This window comes from Lampris incognitus, chromosome 2 (genome assembly GCF_029633865.1).
Source record: "Lampris incognitus isolate fLamInc1 chromosome 2, fLamInc1.hap2, whole genome shotgun sequence".
NCBI classification, from domain to species: Eukaryota; Metazoa; Chordata; class Actinopteri; order Lampriformes; family Lampridae; genus Lampris; species Lampris incognitus.
In genome coordinates this window covers 43,057,386-43,076,557 of record NC_079212.1, presented here as the reverse complement: position 1 = coordinate 43,076,557, position 19,172 = coordinate 43,057,386, and the positions used below count along the sequence as shown (strand labels likewise).

General features: G+C 45.6%; 3 protein-coding genes across 8 annotated transcripts in view; 2 read left to right on the top strand and 1 right to left on the bottom strand.

Annotated features, from left to right (window-relative positions):
* atp13a2 (ATPase cation transporting 13A2) overlaps positions 1 to 1,409 on the top strand; it is a 60,574-nt gene extending 59,165 nt beyond the window's left edge. For all 3 annotated transcript variants that reach the window (XM_056273011.1, XM_056273012.1, XM_056273010.1), the window contains 2 exons: positions 505 to 677; positions 1,056 to 1,409. In XM_056273011.1, coding sequence (XP_056128986.1) covers positions 505 to 677; positions 1,056 to 1,223 — 341 coding nt within the window. In that variant the 3' untranslated portion in view covers positions 1,224 to 1,409. The remainder of the gene's footprint in view (positions 1 to 504; positions 678 to 1,055) is intronic.
* Positions 1,410 to 3,779: 2,370 nt separating this feature from the next.
* szrd1 (SUZ RNA binding domain containing 1) lies at positions 3,780 to 8,249 on the bottom strand. 3 transcript variants are annotated; one of them, XM_056273677.1, is made up of 4 exons: positions 7,830 to 8,238; positions 6,624 to 6,673; positions 6,012 to 6,281; positions 3,780 to 5,838 (listed from the first exon to the last, which is right to left on the bottom strand). In XM_056273677.1, exons 1-4 carry the CDS (start codon positions 7,875 to 7,877, stop codon positions 5,724 to 5,726), a joined length of 483 nt encoding a protein of 160 aa, XP_056129652.1. In that variant the 5' UTR covers positions 7,878 to 8,238; the 3' UTR covers positions 3,780 to 5,723. The 3 variants fall into 3 exon arrangements, with proteins under 3 accessions (XP_056129652.1, XP_056129653.1, XP_056129654.1); XM_056273678.1 differs by having other exon boundaries at positions 3,780 to 5,835; positions 7,830 to 8,236; XM_056273679.1 differs by lacking the exon at positions 6,624 to 6,673 and having other exon boundaries at positions 7,830 to 8,249.
* A 470-nt stretch (positions 8,250 to 8,719) lies between these two features.
* Positions 8,720 to 13,566, top strand: sult1st5 (sulfotransferase family 1, cytosolic sulfotransferase 5). 2 transcript variants are annotated; one of them, XM_056274462.1, is made up of 8 exons: positions 8,720 to 8,766; positions 9,772 to 9,907; positions 10,033 to 10,161; positions 10,283 to 10,380; positions 10,595 to 10,721; positions 10,825 to 10,919; positions 11,018 to 11,198; positions 12,953 to 13,566. In XM_056274462.1, exons 1-8 carry the CDS (start codon positions 8,731 to 8,733, stop codon positions 13,063 to 13,065), a joined length of 915 nt encoding a protein of 304 aa, XP_056130437.1. In that variant the 5' UTR covers positions 8,720 to 8,730; the 3' UTR covers positions 13,066 to 13,566. The 2 variants fall into 2 exon arrangements, with proteins under 2 accessions (XP_056130437.1, XP_056130438.1); XM_056274463.1 differs by lacking the exon at positions 8,720 to 8,766 and adding an exon at positions 9,218 to 9,360.
* Positions 13,567 to 19,172: the final 5,606 nt, after the last annotated feature.

The window sequence follows — 19,172 nt, the reverse complement described above, 5'->3', positions numbered from 1 at the left end:
GAACGACCGGGACGGCTCGGAAGAGTGGGGTAATTGGCCGGGTACAATTGGGGAGAAAAAGGGGGGGGGGAACAAACAAAACAACACAATCCGCTGTGGCGACCCCTGAGAAATGGGGAACAAACCGAAAGAAGAAGAGCTTGTCAGCATATCGTGGGTCAGATTGGTTCAAAGCCGTGTGTATAAAATTCTGGACTTCTTTAATTTTTAGTTCATGAAACTCTGTGACCAAAACTTTTCGTTTTGTTTTCCCATTTCTGTTCGATGAAATGAAATGCTGTGACTGTCAGCGCCCTCCTTTAGAAACTCAGCAGGACCGCCATTAAGGGGCATGTTTCAGACCTCAGGAGGAATGGTGCATTAGTGCATGTTACGTCAGGCTGGTTTCTCAGATTTCTACTTTCGTAGGAGACTGGTTTGAAGATAATTTTTCTCCTTCTGTTAAAAACTGGTGAAGAGTGTGGACCTACTGAAAGCTGATAACATCTTCTCCTGTTCTCCCAGTGCTGTTTGTCTGTATCCTCTTGGTGGTGTTTGCTCTGATGAGTTGGCTGGTCCTGTATCCCGGTCCGGCCCTCATTCGACTGTTACAACTGTATGACATCTCCGATATGAACTTCAAAATGCTGCTGGTTGCCCTGGCGGCCCTGAACTTCCTGATCTGCTTCTTCCTGGAGGTTTGTAGCTGTCTTAATGTAAATTGCATAGGGTATGAAAGAATATCACCCACACACACACCATCCCAAATTCTGTCCTTTGCATAGCTGTTGAGGTTGTGGTTAATTTATGATCAAGGCTCGGCGTTTTCGGTTTTTATTTTTCAAAGCCATCCAGCATGCCGAATTTCGCCACAAGAGGACACTGTTTCATAACCTCACACGAACAGGAACAACTTTTGGATCCGTGGAAACATAAAATCTGGATGAAAATCAGTTTAAACCGATCTGCTCCTTTTACAAAATCTGGGTATCTTTCGGTGAAAATCGGTAAAAACCGAAAACGCCGAGCCTTGTTTATGATGTAGCTGTTAAGCAGTTTTTGTTTTTCTCCCTCAGCTGCTGATTGACCTCGGCATGCTCAACTGTCTTCGCTCGCTTTGTGGGAATCGGCCTTCAAAGAAGCAGTACAAGCGCCTTGACCTCCTTTTGTCTGACTCTCCGTCGTGGCCACCCCTGAACCAACCGCTCTCCTCGACACAATACACAGTTATTGGTGTGAGCTAGCGTCTGCCTCCCTGATGTTGGACAGTGCTTCTTATTTTCTCCTGCAGCCAAAGAGCCATGGATGGTCTGAGCCACAACTAGTTTCACCCAAGCAATACAGATAGTCAGCAGCACCACACTGTTTCGGTATATCAGCCAACAGGTCATGAAAACATTCAAACTGTCCAATGTTTTTAATAAATACTGTTTTCTATTGTGTGTGAGTGTACTTGGAGTGCGAGGGACATTCAACAAGCCAAAAGGACTTTACTTCTTCATGTAGTCCTGAGATTGTGAAATAATCCCATATTACCTATTGTTCATATTGGTGATGGACAGAGGATCTATCTAGGGGCCTTTCCCACAGGGTCTTTGCTTTTTACCTGACAAGACTAGGTCCAGGTCATGACTCTCACCTCGAGATTATAAGATGTCTGGATGGCATGGCGGTCTATTCCGTTGCCTATCAACACAGGTATAGCCAGTTCAAATCCCTGTTACCTCCTTCCTCCGGCTTGGTCGGGCGTCCCTACAGACACAATTGGCCGTGTCTGCGGGCGGGAAGCCAGATATGGGCGTGTCCTGGTCGCTGTACTAGCGCCGCCTCTGGTCCGTTGGGGGCGCCTGTTCAGGGGGGAGGGGTAGCGTGATCCTCCCATGCGCTAGGTTCCCCTGGTGAAACTCCTCACTGTCAGGTGAAAAGAAGCGGCTGGTGACTCCACATCTATCAGAGGAGGCATGTGGTAGTGTGCAGCCCTGCTGGGATCGGCAGAGGGGGTGGAGCAGCGACCGGGACCGCTCGGAAAATGGGGTAATTGGCCAAGTACAGTTGGGGAGAAAAAGGGGGGGGGGATTATAAAATATAATTTATATATATATATTATAATATAAGATTATAATATATTCTGTATATTGGGTAAATATGGCATCATTGGGTCAGTTCAAATAACCTCTCTGTCCCGTGTCATTGTTGTCTTCGTTAAATTGATGCCCTGTTGTGCTCGTGCAGTCCGACCCAGCGACACTTGTTACACATGTCAATCACAACTGCCCCACAGAGCTGAGCCAAATTAAACCAAACGTGGTGTAGTTGTTCCGTCTTCCTCGGCTCCACTGAAACGTGGGATTCCCCGGAGGAGCATGTTGGTTGTCTTGACAGACTCTCCTGACCCCGGAGGAGCCAGCATACGAGTCGCTAAACCCATCTGTAACATGGAAAGGACCTATTTCCTCTCTCGGCTTTATAACATCAACCGCTGAGTGCGGCAAAGTTACAGCCGTCATTGTGTCTCGGGGACCGGGCTCTTGTAAAGGTCAGCAATGGAAAACCCATCAGTTCCAGCCCTTTGTAGGCCATTACGCTCGTATTTGGGTTTAGAAGTCCCCCCATTGAAATGAATGGCACACAGTGTTGAGACAGCAGCAGTTGAACCCTGCTGGTTCAGCCTGGCACGGTAGTCAGGTCTACACCGCTTGGACCCGGGCCTGATCGCTGTCCGGGGCTTGAACCTGGTCTCAAGACCTTTCCCGTTTCATCTCTCCTCTCTTCACCCTGTACTTCCGGTCTCCCAACTGTCCTGCTAATAAAGGTCCACGTTCCATCCTCCCAAAAAAATAACAAAACTCGAGTATGCATAGGCCTTATGCCCTTTACAGTTTCTGCAAAACCTTGGGTACTCATACTTCAGATTTTTTCCCAACTTTTCAGGCTCGTGTATTTCCAAATGCTCATATTTAATGCAATAATACTACACCCACACACTCCTTTTGAGCATTCTTAAGCCAAGACGAGCCTTCTGAAAATAGCCCCAATTGGCCCCCGTTCAACATTTGACCGGTGTCCTTGAATTTCAGCTGCACTCATATTTATTCTAACCCCTAAGGATGTGAAGGAGGACTTAATGGATGACCTTTGCTTCCATCCCATGTACAGTAACTCTCCTCTTGACTTGAGGGTTCTCATCCTCCCTTCTCAGAAGCACTGCACCGGGGACAAAACCGAGGCGTTCTACGAAAATCTGTCACGGGGGTAAGCATCATTTGAACAAACAAGAATATTTATTGTGGCATATTGCACGTGATATTGTTCTGCGCTCATTTGAGGTTAACTCTTGGGACGTGTGACTTGTTTCCCCGAGTGGGCAGTCCGTCCACCTTCCGCCATTAAGACATGAAGGGAAGTAGAGGGAACAAAAGCAGAGCCCAAGCGGGACCAAAACAGAGGTCACTCTGCCAAGGTCCATGAGGCTCCAGAGGTGGAGGACCCATACGTGTTCACCCTCACCCTCTTACAGTGGGCATATTCACATAAACTGTAGCACATTCTGCAGAAGGGTGTTCCTCAAACTACGCCAGTAACAAACTAGAACTTTCCACGTTCTCAAGTTTTGCCATATAAATTCATGGCGTTGCACTCTCCTCCACCCTCAGACCTTCAAAAGTAAAATAAGGCCTTTGCAGTATATCAGTTGGAGAGTTTGTGCTAGCTCTTCTCTTTTAGCGGCACCATAATCCGTAGGACTGTCGAGTCATCTGCTCTGTACAGTACACCAATGTACCACAACATGAAAATGACTTGGCAAATCATTTTTATTAAATCATTATTTACAGGCAGTTTCTATTCTCACCCCCGAGCTCAACTAACCCTGTTTGTCTTCTTGCACTTTCGGTTAAGATTTCCAAAAGAATCTCTCAGAAGTCACAATTTCCCAGTTGACGTTTATCATTCTCATTCACTTACACAAGCACTGTGCAGTAAGCAAACGAAGTTGTGATACAGGAGGCACATGCCGAATTCAACCGTAACAAGATAAGTTTTCTGTTGGGGGAAAAATACCTTGCCAAGATCTGCACCGCTGAATATGGCTACATTGAGATCCTTGTCGTGACATCAAATGGTGATGAGAAACTAAACAAGCATGGGCACAACAGTACTTGACGCCCCAGATTTCTATTGCTTACACAGCGGCGTCTTACAAATTCCATTTTAGAACTGGTGCATCAAGTAACATGCCAGCGTGATACACAATACATCCAGACACTGATCACACATTGTGATGCTGCCTTATTCTTCATCAAGATTTCATGGTCACAGAAGTGAGCGAAAATAACATTAAAACCAACAGATGGACTGCCGTTCATAGATTACTCTCATTACAAAAAAACAAATTCAGCATGAGACACAACACATTTTCAATGACATTAACCCAGATTTACTTTGAAAAACACTTTTTTAAGCAGGTGCCAACTGAAGTTTATAATATGGACATTTATTGTTTGGGCAATCCTACCCATCAGAAAAATACAATCTTAGTTCTTTTCATTCAGTCTCTCACTTGCACCTGAGTTCCTACGTACATAAGTGAAGGACACATTAAGACCAGAGCACGCATCTAAACAGTAGATATGATGGAGGGGTTGACGAGGCACAGCAGAAAATTCAATCCCCATATGACTCCACCCCCCTTGGAGTTTGTGTCTATACCACCCTGACAGAATGGAATCTGAATTAACCAATTATATACAGGTCAATTTAAAATGGGCTATTAGTTCACTTAGATTAAAACACCGCTCTGACATTGCCGTCTTGTACTAAAATAGTGAAAAGCTGATTAAAAACGGGCTGAAATCCACATTCTCCTTTTTTGTATCGATGTTATTTTTTTTCCATTTACTTTTAAATAGAAATTATGTTACTCGTGGGGAAGACACCAGAAAAGCTAAGCAAAAAAAGAAAACGTAAACAAAACTTGTCATATACTCAAACATTCACACACACATCACCCTCACCTTCAACCTTAAAACAAATGGCAATGTTCAGATTATTGAGAAGCAAGGGAAAAGAAAAAGGTAAAAACACAGCGAGACAACATCTGACATCAAAACATAATGATAGGGAAAGGCTGGGTTAGGGCAGGATGGTGATCTCTGGCATTATTGCTGGGGTACAGTTGGAGCTGGTACACATGTATCGGCCCATTTCATATTTGAAGGCCCCCCGATTACAAATCCCCTCTTCTCTTCAGCCATTCTTCCTTTAAGTCTTTTTTTATATATAGAGATGTCCATGGCTGTTATCCAGAGGGGCCTTTGGCCACACAGGTTTCCTGTGACAGACCTGTCTCCAGACCCACGAGGGACTGAGGAGAGGGAGAGGACTCTCTGGGCTTCATAGATGTAGATGGGTGTGTGTGTGGGAGGGAGGTGTCTCTTAAAGGGATCATCACAGTGAGTCCCGAAAATGTCCTTAATCACAGTGTCAAACAGATTGGAGTGGGGAGAGAGAGAGAGGAGCCCATTTTACTTTTGACTTCCTTCAGCAATTATTGACTCATCCAATTCCACACACACTGGTCGTGGGAAGAGGTAGGGACCTGCGTATGTATGGCCTATTCGATATCGTGGAACTGAAGGGAAAGCAAGTTTTGAAAAAGCAGTGCTTCTTTTTTCTGGGAGACAGGCCATTTACTGCATGATTCCGCTGCTGGTCTCTCTCCCCGCAATGGCTAGGTACCTGCCTTCTTATCTGTGCTGGCGGAAGCCTTGGCTGCCGTCTGGGCCTGCTGGCTGGCGGACAGTGTGATTGTTTGATCGGGTCTCCTCAAAAGGCAAGGTAGAGTTATTGCGTCCAGGTCTGCTAAAATTTAAAAAAAGGAGAAAACAATAGCTTAAAAAAAAAGAAAGAAAAAAAAAATCACACAGTTTCCCTTCGTTGATGGTTTGGCAGACCACCAAGGTAATTGGTTGAAGCAGTCTTGAGAGAACCTTAGGCAACTTCCAGACACTGCGGCACCAAATGGTGATTATTACCTGTCTGTAGTGGGCTTGTCCTGAGGCGATTCTTCTGGGCTGGCACTGCCCAGAATTCTCTTCCTGGCCTCAGCGTACTCTGCCTCCCGCTGAGCCAGAGACTTGACCTGTGGGGTAGGCCTATTTTGATTCAAGGGTGACCCCAGTGACCCGTTGCTGGTGGGGCGTTTTAGGATACGGATCTGGGGCGGTGGTGCCGCTGGCAGAGGTTCGTCCTGGATCATTATGGCTGTCTTCAGTGGCGACTGGGGAGAATTGCTACTGGTCACTCTGGCGGCAAAGGGACAAGTGATAGTGACCATTAAATTTGGAAGCCATAAATGACTGTAAATTGGGGGGGGGGTTAAAAATAACATTCTAGATAACACCATCCGTAACATTTGAGTCATAAGAGTCAGAAGGGTGTCTGTGAATGTTCTCATTCATCCAGGTCATGGTTATCCAAAGGAGTTGAATCAAGTGCAGCTGGACTTGATATATATCCGTGAAGACGTTTCACCTCTGGGATGAGAGGCGAAACATCTTCACAGATATATACCAAGTCCAGCTGCACTTGATTCAACTCCTTTGGATAAGAGTAAGAAGGGGTTCTTGGAGCCCTAGAGGTCTTACTTTTCTTTCTGGCTAATCCTTAGCTTTTCTTCTAATCTTCTTTCCATTTCCTGTGGAAAAAGAAAAGTCCAACCATGTTACCGCACTGTGAATCAAGCGTTCTGCGATTGTTTTGGGGAATAGGAGGGAAGTGCAGCAGGTAGCAAGCAAATGGGAGCTGTGGATGGAATGCTAGATTCAGTTTCACACTATTTTTACTTCTATAGGACGCTTGCCAAGCCTCAGCGGGGAGACGGCACAACTGTGGTCACCGAGCTATCGTTGGCTAGCAAGTGAGGCAGTTGTGGGCAACTTTCCATTTACAATGTAACTAGATGAATAACGCTTAGTTCTTTGAAGCTTCCGAGTGATGCAGACCAAAAATAAGAATCGCTAAAAAAGAAGAAGAAGAAGAGAATCACATTATTATCGTTATCAGTCTGTATCAGACACAGATAAAAGTTAGCAAAGCCGGGCAGCTTCTAAAAAGAGAATCAGGGTTGTGACTGGAGAGCGCGCGTCCCCCCCCCCCCCCCACTTATTCTGAAAACCACGTCGGTGACGTCACCAGCTAACCTCAGGACGTTTGGCTCGAGCACCATTAAATAGCCGGGAACGGCTCGCTAAACACCCCGGCCACGAGCTACCTGTTGACACCGGCTATATAACGTTAGCCAGGAATATTACCCTGGTTTCTGTTGCCCCTGATCACATTGTTTTAACTAGCGACTTCTTTTTAAATCAGAAGCTAACCTAAATGCATCGCCACGCTGATAACTACACAACGTTAGCGTTTTGGCCAACACACAAAAAAACAAACACAACAGCTTTTGTTTTAGCTTGAAGTAGTTGTCTTAGCTTGCTATACGTACCGCCGTGAGTTCCCGTTACGGTAGTCCCATAAATCACTGCTTCGGCAAATTGCGAATAACGTAGCCGAGGTTAGCTTAGCCGAACCCCGTTTGAGCTTTACCGGCCATCTGCTGTAACGATAGCTTGCTTGCTAGCTGGCGTTAACCCTAACTCGTCAAGTTTGTTAGCCTTGCGCTAGCGAGCTAGCTAGCTAGCCAGCGCTAGTGTCGGCCTGTGGGAGTCTTGACACGGGGGGGTAAGACGACTTCTCACAGCTCCGGCGTTAAGGCCCCCCCCCCCAAAAAAAACTGTCAGAAAGCAGGCGCAAGAGGGCCCGTCTCTAACTTAACACGCGTCGGGTTTGAGATTTCTTACCCCGCTGTCAGCAGCTTCCTCCCAACTTTCGGCAACCTCCTCATCCATGGCTCATCTTGTTCGGGGCACGCCGCGGAGTTTCGCTCCGATGGGGCTTCGTTAGTTCCGCCCCTCGTCCCGGACCTGTCTACCTACTGACATCACGCAGCCCCGTGTGAAGTCTGGAGCTTTCAACGTGGGCGGGTCGTCCGCGTTCACTCGCGGCTCGCTCGCTTCGTGGCGAGGGTAACGCGCGTGGGCCTGTGCAGCGGTCTGTCTCGAGTCCTTCACTCAGTGCTCGCAGTAACAGTGTCAAGAAAATTAACTAACTTGGGGGGGGGGGTTGGTTGTTTTAATTTTCTCGTTGGGGTTTCTTGAACAAAAGTAAACATCGGTTAACATTCGAGAGCACTAAGGCCATTTCCTTAATAAGCGTACTGGTCCGTAAAGGCGCTCTCGTGCACTGGTGCAACGTCAGAGACAGGCTGGCTGGCGTCATCAAGCGCCGAGCTCCAAGGCCACGCCCCCATCGGGGGGTGCGCCTCACGTAACGGAGAAACAGGACAATGCGGAGAAGCTGTCGTGCTGCAGGTTGTAAAACAATAAGCGTTGCATTTCTGAAGCGCTTTTCCCGCGGACCCAGATCTCTAGTAACGTGTTGGTTATTTACAGACAACACTTGGCGTGATGCTACGCGGCGACTCTGTCGGGTCGTTGATCCGCTTGGACGGAGGGAGGCTGAAGGGGCGTGACAGCTCACCAGCCGACCTTGTTTTATTTAGGTGCCGCACGCGCTGTGACGTCAGGGCGGCCTGTCCGGGGGGGGGTCTCCCCCGCCTGCCGTCCATTGGCTGCTGGGGTAGGCTCCAGCATCCCCGCGACCCTGAGAGCAGGATACGCGGTTGGGATGATGGATGGACGGATGGATGGACGGATGGAATGCTCAGGTTCAGGCAAGGTAGCAAAATACTCGCTAGACGTGTCTATAAAACAGCGGTTTGTTTAACACGGAACGAATGCATCCACCCTTGTCAAAATTCTCAACTCAACTAGTATGTGTGATAGACTGTCTGCAGAGAGGTAAAATCTGCATTACTTTACATTATTGTACAGCTTACGACTGACTGTGGTGTTGTTAGAGTGGAGTAAAGTTTTTTTTGAAAGCGTGGGGGGGGGAATCAATAAAGATCCCGGCATTCATTTTGTCACCAAATTAACGTGTGAACTCAATGGTGTAGATTTCATTTAGAAATTACCCCCCCCCCCGAAGCTAGGAAGCCCCCACTGTCACGGGGTACTGCGCAATACAGGCAAGTACATGAAACTGTACGGAGTTTTCCGTCTCGTGAGCAGGCTGTCTGGTCACGCAGTCGCCGAGGTTGTATTGGGAAACACGTGTAGAACAGCTGGTGGGCGGAAGTAGAAGCGGGTTGGTTGATCGCCGTGTTTCCTTGCGCAACCCCGAAGACTCGTCCGGGGCAGCGGGTGCCAGGTAACTGTCAGAAGAAGCAGGCAGTCCGACCAAACGATGGGGAGCGAGGATCGAACCCAGGTAACGTGGGTTTTATTGCGTGAAATACTGCCATTACTGGCTGCTCCCCTTAGTCTTTAAATAGGTGGTCACATTTACAGTGCTAATCATGTGGTAGAGAAATCTGATGGGAATGGACAAAATTCATTTTTGAGATGTACTTGGGTCTACAGGGAGGTAAAGAGAATGTGTCTTGAGTTTGTGGCAAAGAAATTCACGTCTTGGTTTTACCGACTGCCTTTAGGGTGGTTGAATGAACAACGTTGCATCAAGTAGTTATTTGAAACCACTTTTTTTGTCATTTAACATGGAATGGCAACATTTGCCTCAGCTTGTGTTAACACATTGTTTTAATGTGTTGTGACACCTCAATGAAACGTCCACCTTATGTGAGAGTAAAGAAGTAAAGATGTGTTCGTCCTTCCTGTGAAGGGGTGGGAAACTCGTTGCTCTTTGCAAGACGTGCAGGGGATTCCACTGCTGGGACCCATTGCAACTCACTGGAAAAGGGTGGAGACATTTAAGGCATTTCCAGAAGATGTCATAATTGCAACGTATCCAAAGGCAGGTAAGGACTACTCCGTAAAAGTGAGTAAAGGTCACTCACAATATAAGTACGGCTGTAGAAATCTCTCTTGTAGGCGCTCGTGTTTTAACGCGACAGTCCCTAGAGACTATGACTCTTTCTTCAAGGAACAACATGGACCCAAGAGATAGTGGATTTAATCTTTAACCATGGGGATGCGGACAAGGTTAGACGGGCTCCAACACACTTCCGTATGCCTTTCCTGGAGATGACAGCCCCGAATCCAACTTTGTCTGGTAAATCAAACTCAACAAATTAGTCTCATGCTTAAATGTAGTACATTTGTGCAGCATTGGTATGGGCTATGCATGTGATGCCCCGTAGTAATTGTTTAAATTCCCACCACGCGGCCTGTAGGGCTCACACAGCTGGAGACTATGGAGCCTCCCCGGATCATCAAGACTCATCTTCCTATCCAGCTCCTTCCTAACACTATCTGGGAGGCTGGATGCAAGGTATCGGCGATCAAATGTTATTTTATGTTTTCTGAAATCAGTGCTTATGTTATTAAGAAGTTACAAACTAGTGACAGGTGGGGACAGGCTGTCTTCCCACCTCCAGATTTACTGGATTATTAGGATCATTCTTTACATAGAGAAAATCACAAAAGCTGAATATGACCTCAGTGAATTTTTTTTAAATTAACTATTTGTGTGTGTGTGTTCTCAGATCATCTATGTAGCCAGGAACCCTAAAGACAGCGTGGTGTCCTATTTTCACTTTGACCATATGAATCTGATTCAGCCTGAGCCCGGACCCTGGCCTCAGTACCTGGACAGGTTCATGAAGGGAAAGTGTGAGTGCTGTCCCTTGATAAATAAAAATGCATGGTTTTTTTCAGGTAATCAGCACTTTTCTAATTATTATTATTATTATCATTATCATTATTTTGTGTGCAGTGGGCTGGGGTTCTTGGTATGACCATGTGAAGGGTTACTGGAAGGAGAAGGAAAAGAAGAATATCCTCTACCTTTTCTATGAAGACATGAAGGAGGTATAAAGATCTTGACAATGTCAAATATTCAGTAAAAAAAGAAAAGAAAAGTAAATCGCTGTGGCCTTCTCTCACAAACTAAAGCCAGTCTTTTTCAGTATCCTTTCAGGGAGATCCAAAAAATCATGGAATTCCTCGGTTACCAACTCTCCGGTGAAGTGGTGGGTAAAATAGCACAGCTGACATCATTTGCCGCCATGCAAGGAAACCCCATGGCAAACTACTCCTCTGTACCGGACACCATCTTCAATCGACAGGCCTCACAGTTCTTAAGAAAAGGTGAGAGACAGACAGTTGGTGGGGGTGGGGATAGTGTGAAAAAGTAAAAACATTAATAATCCTTTATCTATCTGTCTATCTATCTGTCTGTCTATCTGTCTGTGTCTGTGTCTGTCTGTCTGTCTGTCTGGCCGTCCATCTATCTATCTATCCGTCTGTGTCTGTCTGTCTGTCTGTTTGTCTGTCTGGCTGTCCATCTATCTATCTATCCGTCTGTCTGTCTGTCTGTCTGTCTGTCTGTCTGTCTGTCTGTCTGTCTGTCTGTCTGTCTATCTATCGATCGATCAATCTGTCCGTCTGTCTGTCTGTCTGTCTATCTATCTATCTGTCTCTGTCTGTCTGTCTGTCTGTCTATCTGTCTGTCTGTCTGTCTGTCTGTCTATCTATCTATCTGTCTGTCTGTCTGTTTGTCTGTCTATCTATCTATCGATCGATCGATCTGTCCGTCTGTCTGTCTGTCTGTCTGTCTGTCTGTCTGTCTATCTATCTATCTGTCTCTGTCTGTCTGTCTGTCTATCTGTCTATCTGTTTGTCTGTCTATCTATCTATCTATCGATCTGTCCGTCTGTCTGTCTGTCTGTCTGTCTATCGATCGATCGATCGATCTGTCCGTCTGTCTGTCTGTCTGTCTATCTATCTATCTGTCTCTGTCTTTCTGTCTATCTGTCTATCTATCTATCTATCTGTCTGTCTGTCTGTCTGTCTATCTATCTATCTATCTATCTATCTATCTGTCTGTCTGTCTGTCTGTCTGTCTGTCTGTCTGTCTGTCTGTCTATCTATCTATCTATCTATCTATCTATCTATCTATCTATCTATCTATCTATCTATCTATCTATCTGTCTGTCTGTCTGTCTGTCTGTCTGTCTGTCTGTCTGTCTGTCTGTCTGTCTATCTATCTATCTATCTATCTATCTATCTATCTATCTATCTATCTATCTATCTATCTATCTATCTATCTATCTATCTATCTATCTATCTATCTATCTATCTATCTATCTGTCTGTCTGTCTGTCTGTCTGTCTGTCTGTCTGTCTGTCTGTCTGTCTGTCTGTCTGTCTGTCTGTCTGTCTGTCTGTCTGTCTGTCTGTCTGTCTGTCTGTCTGTCTATCTATCTATCTATCTATCTATCTATCTATCTATCTATCTATCTATCTATCTATCTATCTATCTATCTATCTATCTATCTATCTATCTATCTATCTGTCTGTCTGTCTGTCTGTCTGTCTGTCTGTCTGTCTGTCTGTCTGTCTGTCTGTCTGTCTGTCTGTCTGTCTGTCTGTCTGTCTGTCTGTCTGTCTGTCTGTCTGTCTGTCGATCGATCGATCGATCTGTCCGTCTGTCTGTCTGTCTGTCTGTCTGTCTGTCTGTCTATCTATCTATCTGTCTCTGTCTGTCTGTCTATCTGTCTATCTATCTATCTCTCTGTCCGTCTGTCTGTCTGTCTGTCTGTCTGTCTGTCTGTCTGTCTGTCTGTCTGTCTGTCTGTCTGTCTATCTATCTATCTATCTGTCTCTGTCTGTCTGTCTATCTATCTCTCTGTCTGTCTGTCTGTCTGTCTGTCTGTCTGTTTGTCTGTCTGTCTATCTATCTATCTATCGATCGATCGATTGATCTGTCCGTCTGTCTGTCTATCTATCTATCTATCTGTCCGTCTGTCTGTCTGTCTGTCTGTCTGTCTGTCTGTCTGTCTGTCTGTCTGTCTGTCTGTCTGTCTGTCCGTCTGTCTGTCTGTCTGTCTGTTGTCTTCCAAGGGGAAGTGGGTGATTGGCAGAACCACTTCAGTGCAGAGGAAGATGCAGCGTTTGAGGCGCATTACATCACAGCGATGGCCGACTGCAGCATTCCGTTTCGCTTCTTGATTTGAGAAACGTTTCCAGTGCTGTCATCTGTTTAGTCTACCCCCTCCAGTGAGGGCAGTTTCCTGAGGGATCCCGAGTAGAGACTCTTATTTTGGCATGCAGACAGTGATGTCATGATAAATCTGGTTTATGTCACTCCTCACTGCATATACTTGGAAACCTTTTACGCAGTCTGTGGCAGCAAATAACACCTCGTTTTTGCTACACAAAATCACCCACAACTCACGTATGAGCTACACGCTTGTTAACATAAATGTTTTACAGCTTGAAGCCCTGTTTTTATAGAATATAGAACTTTATCATTGTTATTTATAGACTTTGTTATCAGTTAACCTTTGTAAGGGCAACATTTTAAAACGCAGTTTGTAATTCACCTTCCATTAATGACTTTGTATTTTGATGTTTTGGTCTGGAACACTTGATCATTACGTTACTGCACCTTTGATTAACTTCTTGTGATGTCTGAGATGAAATGTCTTGTCCATTTGTCCCGACACTTGAATACAATTATGAGAGCACTCTGAACAGTCAAGATTACTTGTGGTGAAAATTGGGTTGCAGTAACACACACACACACACACATATTATATATGTTATATGTTATATACGGGCCGGACGGGCTGTCCGGTGGAGCTGAAAACCTGCAGGCCGTTGAGCCCCACATGGTGGCGGTCGCCCTCTGTGATATTCTGTGAGGTTTCTGATATTTCAGCATCACTGCTAGTAAAATATGCACAGCATTCAGTGGCGATCACCTGAAATACGCCACCCTGTGAGGCTAGAGCCAACGCCATTCTGTTTTCAGCTGCTACGCGTCCAACATCGTCTAAGCGTCTCGCCGTGGCGGTGACGGCATCTGTAGAGGTGTTGGTGTGACGCTCTAACACAGGAGAGAGTGACTTGATCTCTCCCTGAGCTGCATGGGATACCACACAAGGAAACAGCTGTAAGCCTGCTCACCACACATCACATAGATCTTTTCAGGTAATACAGGTTGCTTACTGAATGTTTACCATCTCATTACTACAACGAGTAGTGTCTGCCGTAATTTCATAATAAACATAATCCCAGTGTGTGTCGGCCCTGTGATGGCCTGGCGGCCTGTCCAGGGGGTCTCCTCGCCTGCCGCCGAATGACTGCTGGGATAGGCTCCAGCATCCCCGCGACTCTGAGAGCAGGATAATGGATGAATATATATATATACTGCTCAAAAAAATAAAGGGAACAACTAAAAACACAATACAGACCTCGATGAATGAAATATTTCAGCTGAAAATCTTTATTTATTAGACAGAGGAATGTGTTTAGAGCAAAATAACCTAAGAATGGTCAACGGAAATCAAAATCATTAGCCCATTAAGGTCTGGATTCAGAATCATACTCAAAATCAAAGTGGAAAATGAGAACATAGGCTGATCCAACTTCTGTGGAAATTCTTCAAGACGATTCAAAATGAGGCTCAGTAGTGTGTGTGGCCTCCACGTGCCTGTATGCACTCCCTACAACGTCTGGGCATGCTCCTGATGAGACGACGGATGGTCTCCTGAGGGATCTCCTCCCAGACCTGGATCAGGGCATCGGTCAACTCCTGGACAGTCTGTGGTGCGACATCGCGTTGGTACGAGACATGATGTCCCAGAGGTGCTCGATTGGATTCAGGTCTGGGGAACGTGCAGGCCAGTCCATAGCAGCAATGCCCTCGACATACAGGAACTGCTGACACACTCTGGCCACATGAGGACGAGCATTGTCATGCATGAGCAGGAACCCAGGGCCCACTGCACCAGCATATGGTCTGACAATGGGTCTGAGGATCTCATCCCGGTACCTAATGGCAGTCATGGTACCTCTGGCTAGCACGTAGAGGTCTGTGCGGCCCTCCAAGGATATGCCTCCCCAGACCATCACTGACCCACCGCCAAACCGGTCATGCTGGAGGATGTTGCAGGCAGCAGAACGTTCTCCACAGCGTCTCCAGACTCTCTCACGTCTGTCACATGTGTTCAGTGTGAACCTGCTCTCATCTGTGAAGAGCACAGGGCGCCAATGGCGAATCTGCCAACCAAGATGTTCTCTGGCAAAGGTCAATCGGGCTGCACGGTGTTGGGCTGTGAGCACAGGCCCCAATTGTGGACGTTGGGCCCTCATACCATCCTCATGCATTCTGTTTCTCACTGTTTGAGCAGAAACCTGCACATTAGTGGCCTGTTGAAGGTCGTTTTGTAGGGCTCCGGCAGTGCTCCTCCTGTTCCTCCTTGCACAAAGGACCAGATAGCGGTCCTGCTGCGGGGTTGTTGTCCTCCTGCGGCCCCCTCCACGTCTCCTGGTGTACTGGCCTGTCTCCTGGTACCTCCTCCATGCTCTGGACACTGTGCTGGGAGACACATCAAATCTTCTTGCCACAGCACGCATTGATGTGCCATCCTGGATGAGCTGCACTACCTGAGCAACTTCTGTAGGTTGCAGATATCGCCTCATGCCACCTCTAGTGGTGAGGGCACTAACAAAATGAAAAACTAACCAAAGATCGGCCAGAAAAGATGAGGACAGGCAAATGGTCTGTGGCCACCACCTGCAAATCCATTCCTGTTATAGGGGTTGTCTTGCAAATTGTCTAATTTCCACCTGGTGGAAATTAGACAATTTACCAACAGGTGAAATTGAGTCACAAATCAGTGTTGCTCCCTAACTGGACAGGTTGATATCTCAAAAGTGTGATTGACTTGGAGCTACATTGCATTGCTTATGTGTTCCCTTTATTTTTTTGAGCAGTGTAGATAGATAGCTATATATATATATATATATATATATATATATATATATATATATATATATATATATATATATATATATAGAGAGAGAGAGAGAGAGAGAGAGAGAGAGAGAGAGAGAGAGAGAGAGAGAGAGAGAGATAGATAGATAGATAGATAGATAGATAGATAGATAGATAGATAGATAGATATTCCACTCCTCATTTGTTGAGCACTTTTATCAACACCATTGATGGTTTCCGGGGAAAAAAAGTGATATATACATATACATACATACACACACACACACACACATATATATATATACATACATACATACATACATACATACATACATACATACATACATACATACATACATACATACATACATATACATACACACACACACATACATATATAAAATTCAGTACAAGCCTGTTTCATGCCGTAAGCAATCATCAGCTGTCAATAAGGTTACACAGGAAAGAACACATCATTAACTGCCTCAGTAGTATATCATTAACATATCATTAACTGAGGCAGTTAATGATGTATTCTTTCCCCTGCAACTTTATTGACAGCTGATGATTGCTTACGGCATAAAACAGGCTTGCACTGTCTCATAAAGAATTTACTTGAATCACTGAATTATTTTGCACCTTATTTGTTGAGCACTTTTCCTACCGTTGAGTGTTTCTTTTAATGAATATATATATATGTATATATGTATATGTGTGTGTGTGTGTGTGTGTGTGTGTGTGTGTGTGTGTATGCAGTACAGGCCTGTTTCGTGCGTCTCGCACTCATCAGGGCAGCGTAACTGTATGATTCTTTGTGAAAAAACATTAGCAGCTGATGAGTGCGAGACGCACGAAACAGGCCTGTACTGCTGCATTAACAAATTATTTCCTGTATCCGTGTTGATATTCCGCTCCTCATTAGTTAAGCACTCAACACCATTGACATTTCGGAAAAAAACGATATATACATATACATATATATATACACTACCGTTCAAAGTTTGGGATCACATTGAAATGTCCATATTTTTGAAGGAAAAGCACTGTACTTTTCAATGAAGATAACTTTAAACTAGTCTTAACTTTAAGGAAATACACTCTATACATTGCTAATGTGGTAAATGACTATTCTAGCTGCAAATGTCTGGTTTTTGGTGCAATATCTACATAGGTGTATAGAGGCCCATTTCAAGCAACTATCACTCCAGTGTTCTAATGGTACAATGTGTTTGCTCATTGGCTCAGAAGGCTAATTGATGATTAGAAAACCCTTGTGCAATCATGTTGACACATCTGAAAACAGTTTAGCTCGTTACAGAAGCTACAAAACTGACCTTCCTTTGAGCAGATTGAGTTTCTGGAGCATCACATTTGTGGGGTCAATTAAACGCTCAAAATGGCCAGAAAAAGAGAACTTTCATCTGAAACTCGACAGTCTATTCTTGTTCTTAGAAATGAAGGCTATTCCATGCGAGAAATTGCTAAGAAATTGAAGATTTCCTACACCGGTGTGTACTACTCCCTACAGAGGACAGCACAAACAGGCTCTAACCAGAGTAGAAAAAGAAGTGGGAGGCCGCGTTGCACAACTGAGCAAGAAGATAAGTACATTAGAGTCTCTAGTTTGAGAAACAGACGCCTCACAGGTCCCCAACTGGCATCTTCATTAAATAGTACCCGCAAAACACCAGTGTCAACATCTACAGTGAAGAGGCGGCTGCGGGATTCTGGGCTTCAGGGCAGAGTGGCAAAGAAAAAGCCATATCTGAGACTGACCAATAAAAGAAAAAGATTAAGATGGGCAAAAGAACACAGACATTGGACAGAGGAAGACTGGAAAAAAGTGTTGTGGACGGATGAATCCAAGTTTGAGGTGTTTGGATCACAAAGAAGAACGTTTGTGAGACGCAGAACAAATGAAAAGATGCTGGAAGAATGCCTGACGCCATCTGTTAAGCATGGTGGAGGTAATGTGATGGTCTGGGGTTGCTTTGGTGCTGGTAAGGTGGGAGATTTGTACAGGGTAAAAGGGATTCTGAATAAGGAAGGCTATCACTCCATTTTGCAACGCCATGCCATACCCAGTGGACAGCGCTTGATTGGAGCCAACTTCATCCTACAACAGGACAATGACCCTAAACACACCTCCAAATTGTGCAAGAACTATTTAGAGCAGAAGCAGGCAGCTGGTATTCTATCGGTAATGGAGTGGCCAGCGCAGTCACCAGATCTGAACCCCATTGAGCTGTTGTGGGAGCAGCTTGACCGTATGGTACGCAAGAAGTGCCCATCCAACCAATCCAACTTGTGGGAGCTGCTTCTGGAAGCGTGGGGTGCAATTTCTCCAGATTACCTCAACAAATTAACAGCTAGAATGCCAAAGGTCTGCAATGCTGTAATTGCTGCAAATGGAGGGTTCTTTGACGAAAGCAAAGTTTGATGTAAAAAAAATCTTATTTCAAATACAAATCATTATTTCTAACCTTGTCAATGTCTTGACTCTATTTTCTATTCATTTCACAACATATGGTGGTGAATAAGTGTGACTTTTCATGGAAAACACAAAATTGTTTGGATGATCCCAAACTTTTGAACGGTAGTGTATATATATCCATTCATTATCTTAACCGTTTATCCTGCTCTCAACGTCGCGGGGATGCTGGAGCCTATTCCAGCAGTCACTGGGTAGCAGGCGGGGAGACACCCTGGACAGGCCGCCAGGCCATCACAGGGCCCCCCCACACACACACACACACACATTCATTCCTAGGGACAATTTAGTATGGCCATTTCACCTGACCTACATGTTTTTGGACTGTGGGAGGAAACCGGAGCCCCCAGAGGAAACCCACGCAGACACGGGGAGGACATGCAAGTGCATGGAGGGTTTGAGCCAAGAAGAGGGGGAGCAGGTACGGAACCTGCCGATAGAGAACAGACACCTCTTCGCTTCGAGTGATCTGGGGTGTGGCCGCACCAATCTTGTACAGCACCACATTGACAGTCTTAATGTGGACCCAGTCTGACAGAGAGCTCGCCGTCTCCCTCTGATGAAGTTTCAAGAGGCAGAAGCAAAGATCCAGGAGATGGCAGCTGCGGGCATCATTGAACCCTCAGCTAGCCCGTGGGCGTCCCCTGCCATGCTGGGTACCAAGAAGGATGGTTCCCTCTGATTTTGTGTGGACTGTCGGCGACTCAACAACCTGACCCGGAAAGACTCATACCCACTCCCCCGCATCGATGAGGCTCTGGACTGTGTGGCTGGTTCCCAACGGTTCAGCTCCCTGGATCTAAGAAGTGGGTACTGGCAGGTAGAGATGGCTCCAGAATTCTGTGCAA

Bases quoted from the DNA above. Each gene is read 5' to 3' on its own strand.
- szrd1 (XM_056273677.1), bottom strand. From the start codon at position 7,877: ATGGATGAGGAGGTTGCCGAAAGTTGGGAGGAAGCTGCTGACAGCGGG. The intron at 6,282-6,623 runs GTAAGACCTCTA...CTTTGCCGCCAG, and splicing joins AGGATTAGCCAGAAAGAAAA to AGTGACCAGTAGCAATTCTC. The intron at 5,839-6,011 runs GTAATAATCACC...TTTAAATTTTAG, and splicing joins GACAAGCCCACTACAGACAG to CAGACCTGGACGCAATAACT.
- sult1st5 (XM_056274462.1), top strand. From the start codon at position 8,731: ATGGATGGACGGATGGAATGCTCAGGTTCAGGCAAG. The intron at 10,162-10,282 runs GTAAATCAAACT...CGCGGCCTGTAG, and splicing joins CCCGAATCCAACTTTGTCTG to GGCTCACACAGCTGGAGACT. The intron at 11,199-12,952 runs GTGAGAGACAGA...TTGTCTTCCAAG, and splicing joins CTCACAGTTCTTAAGAAAAG to GGGAAGTGGGTGATTGGCAG.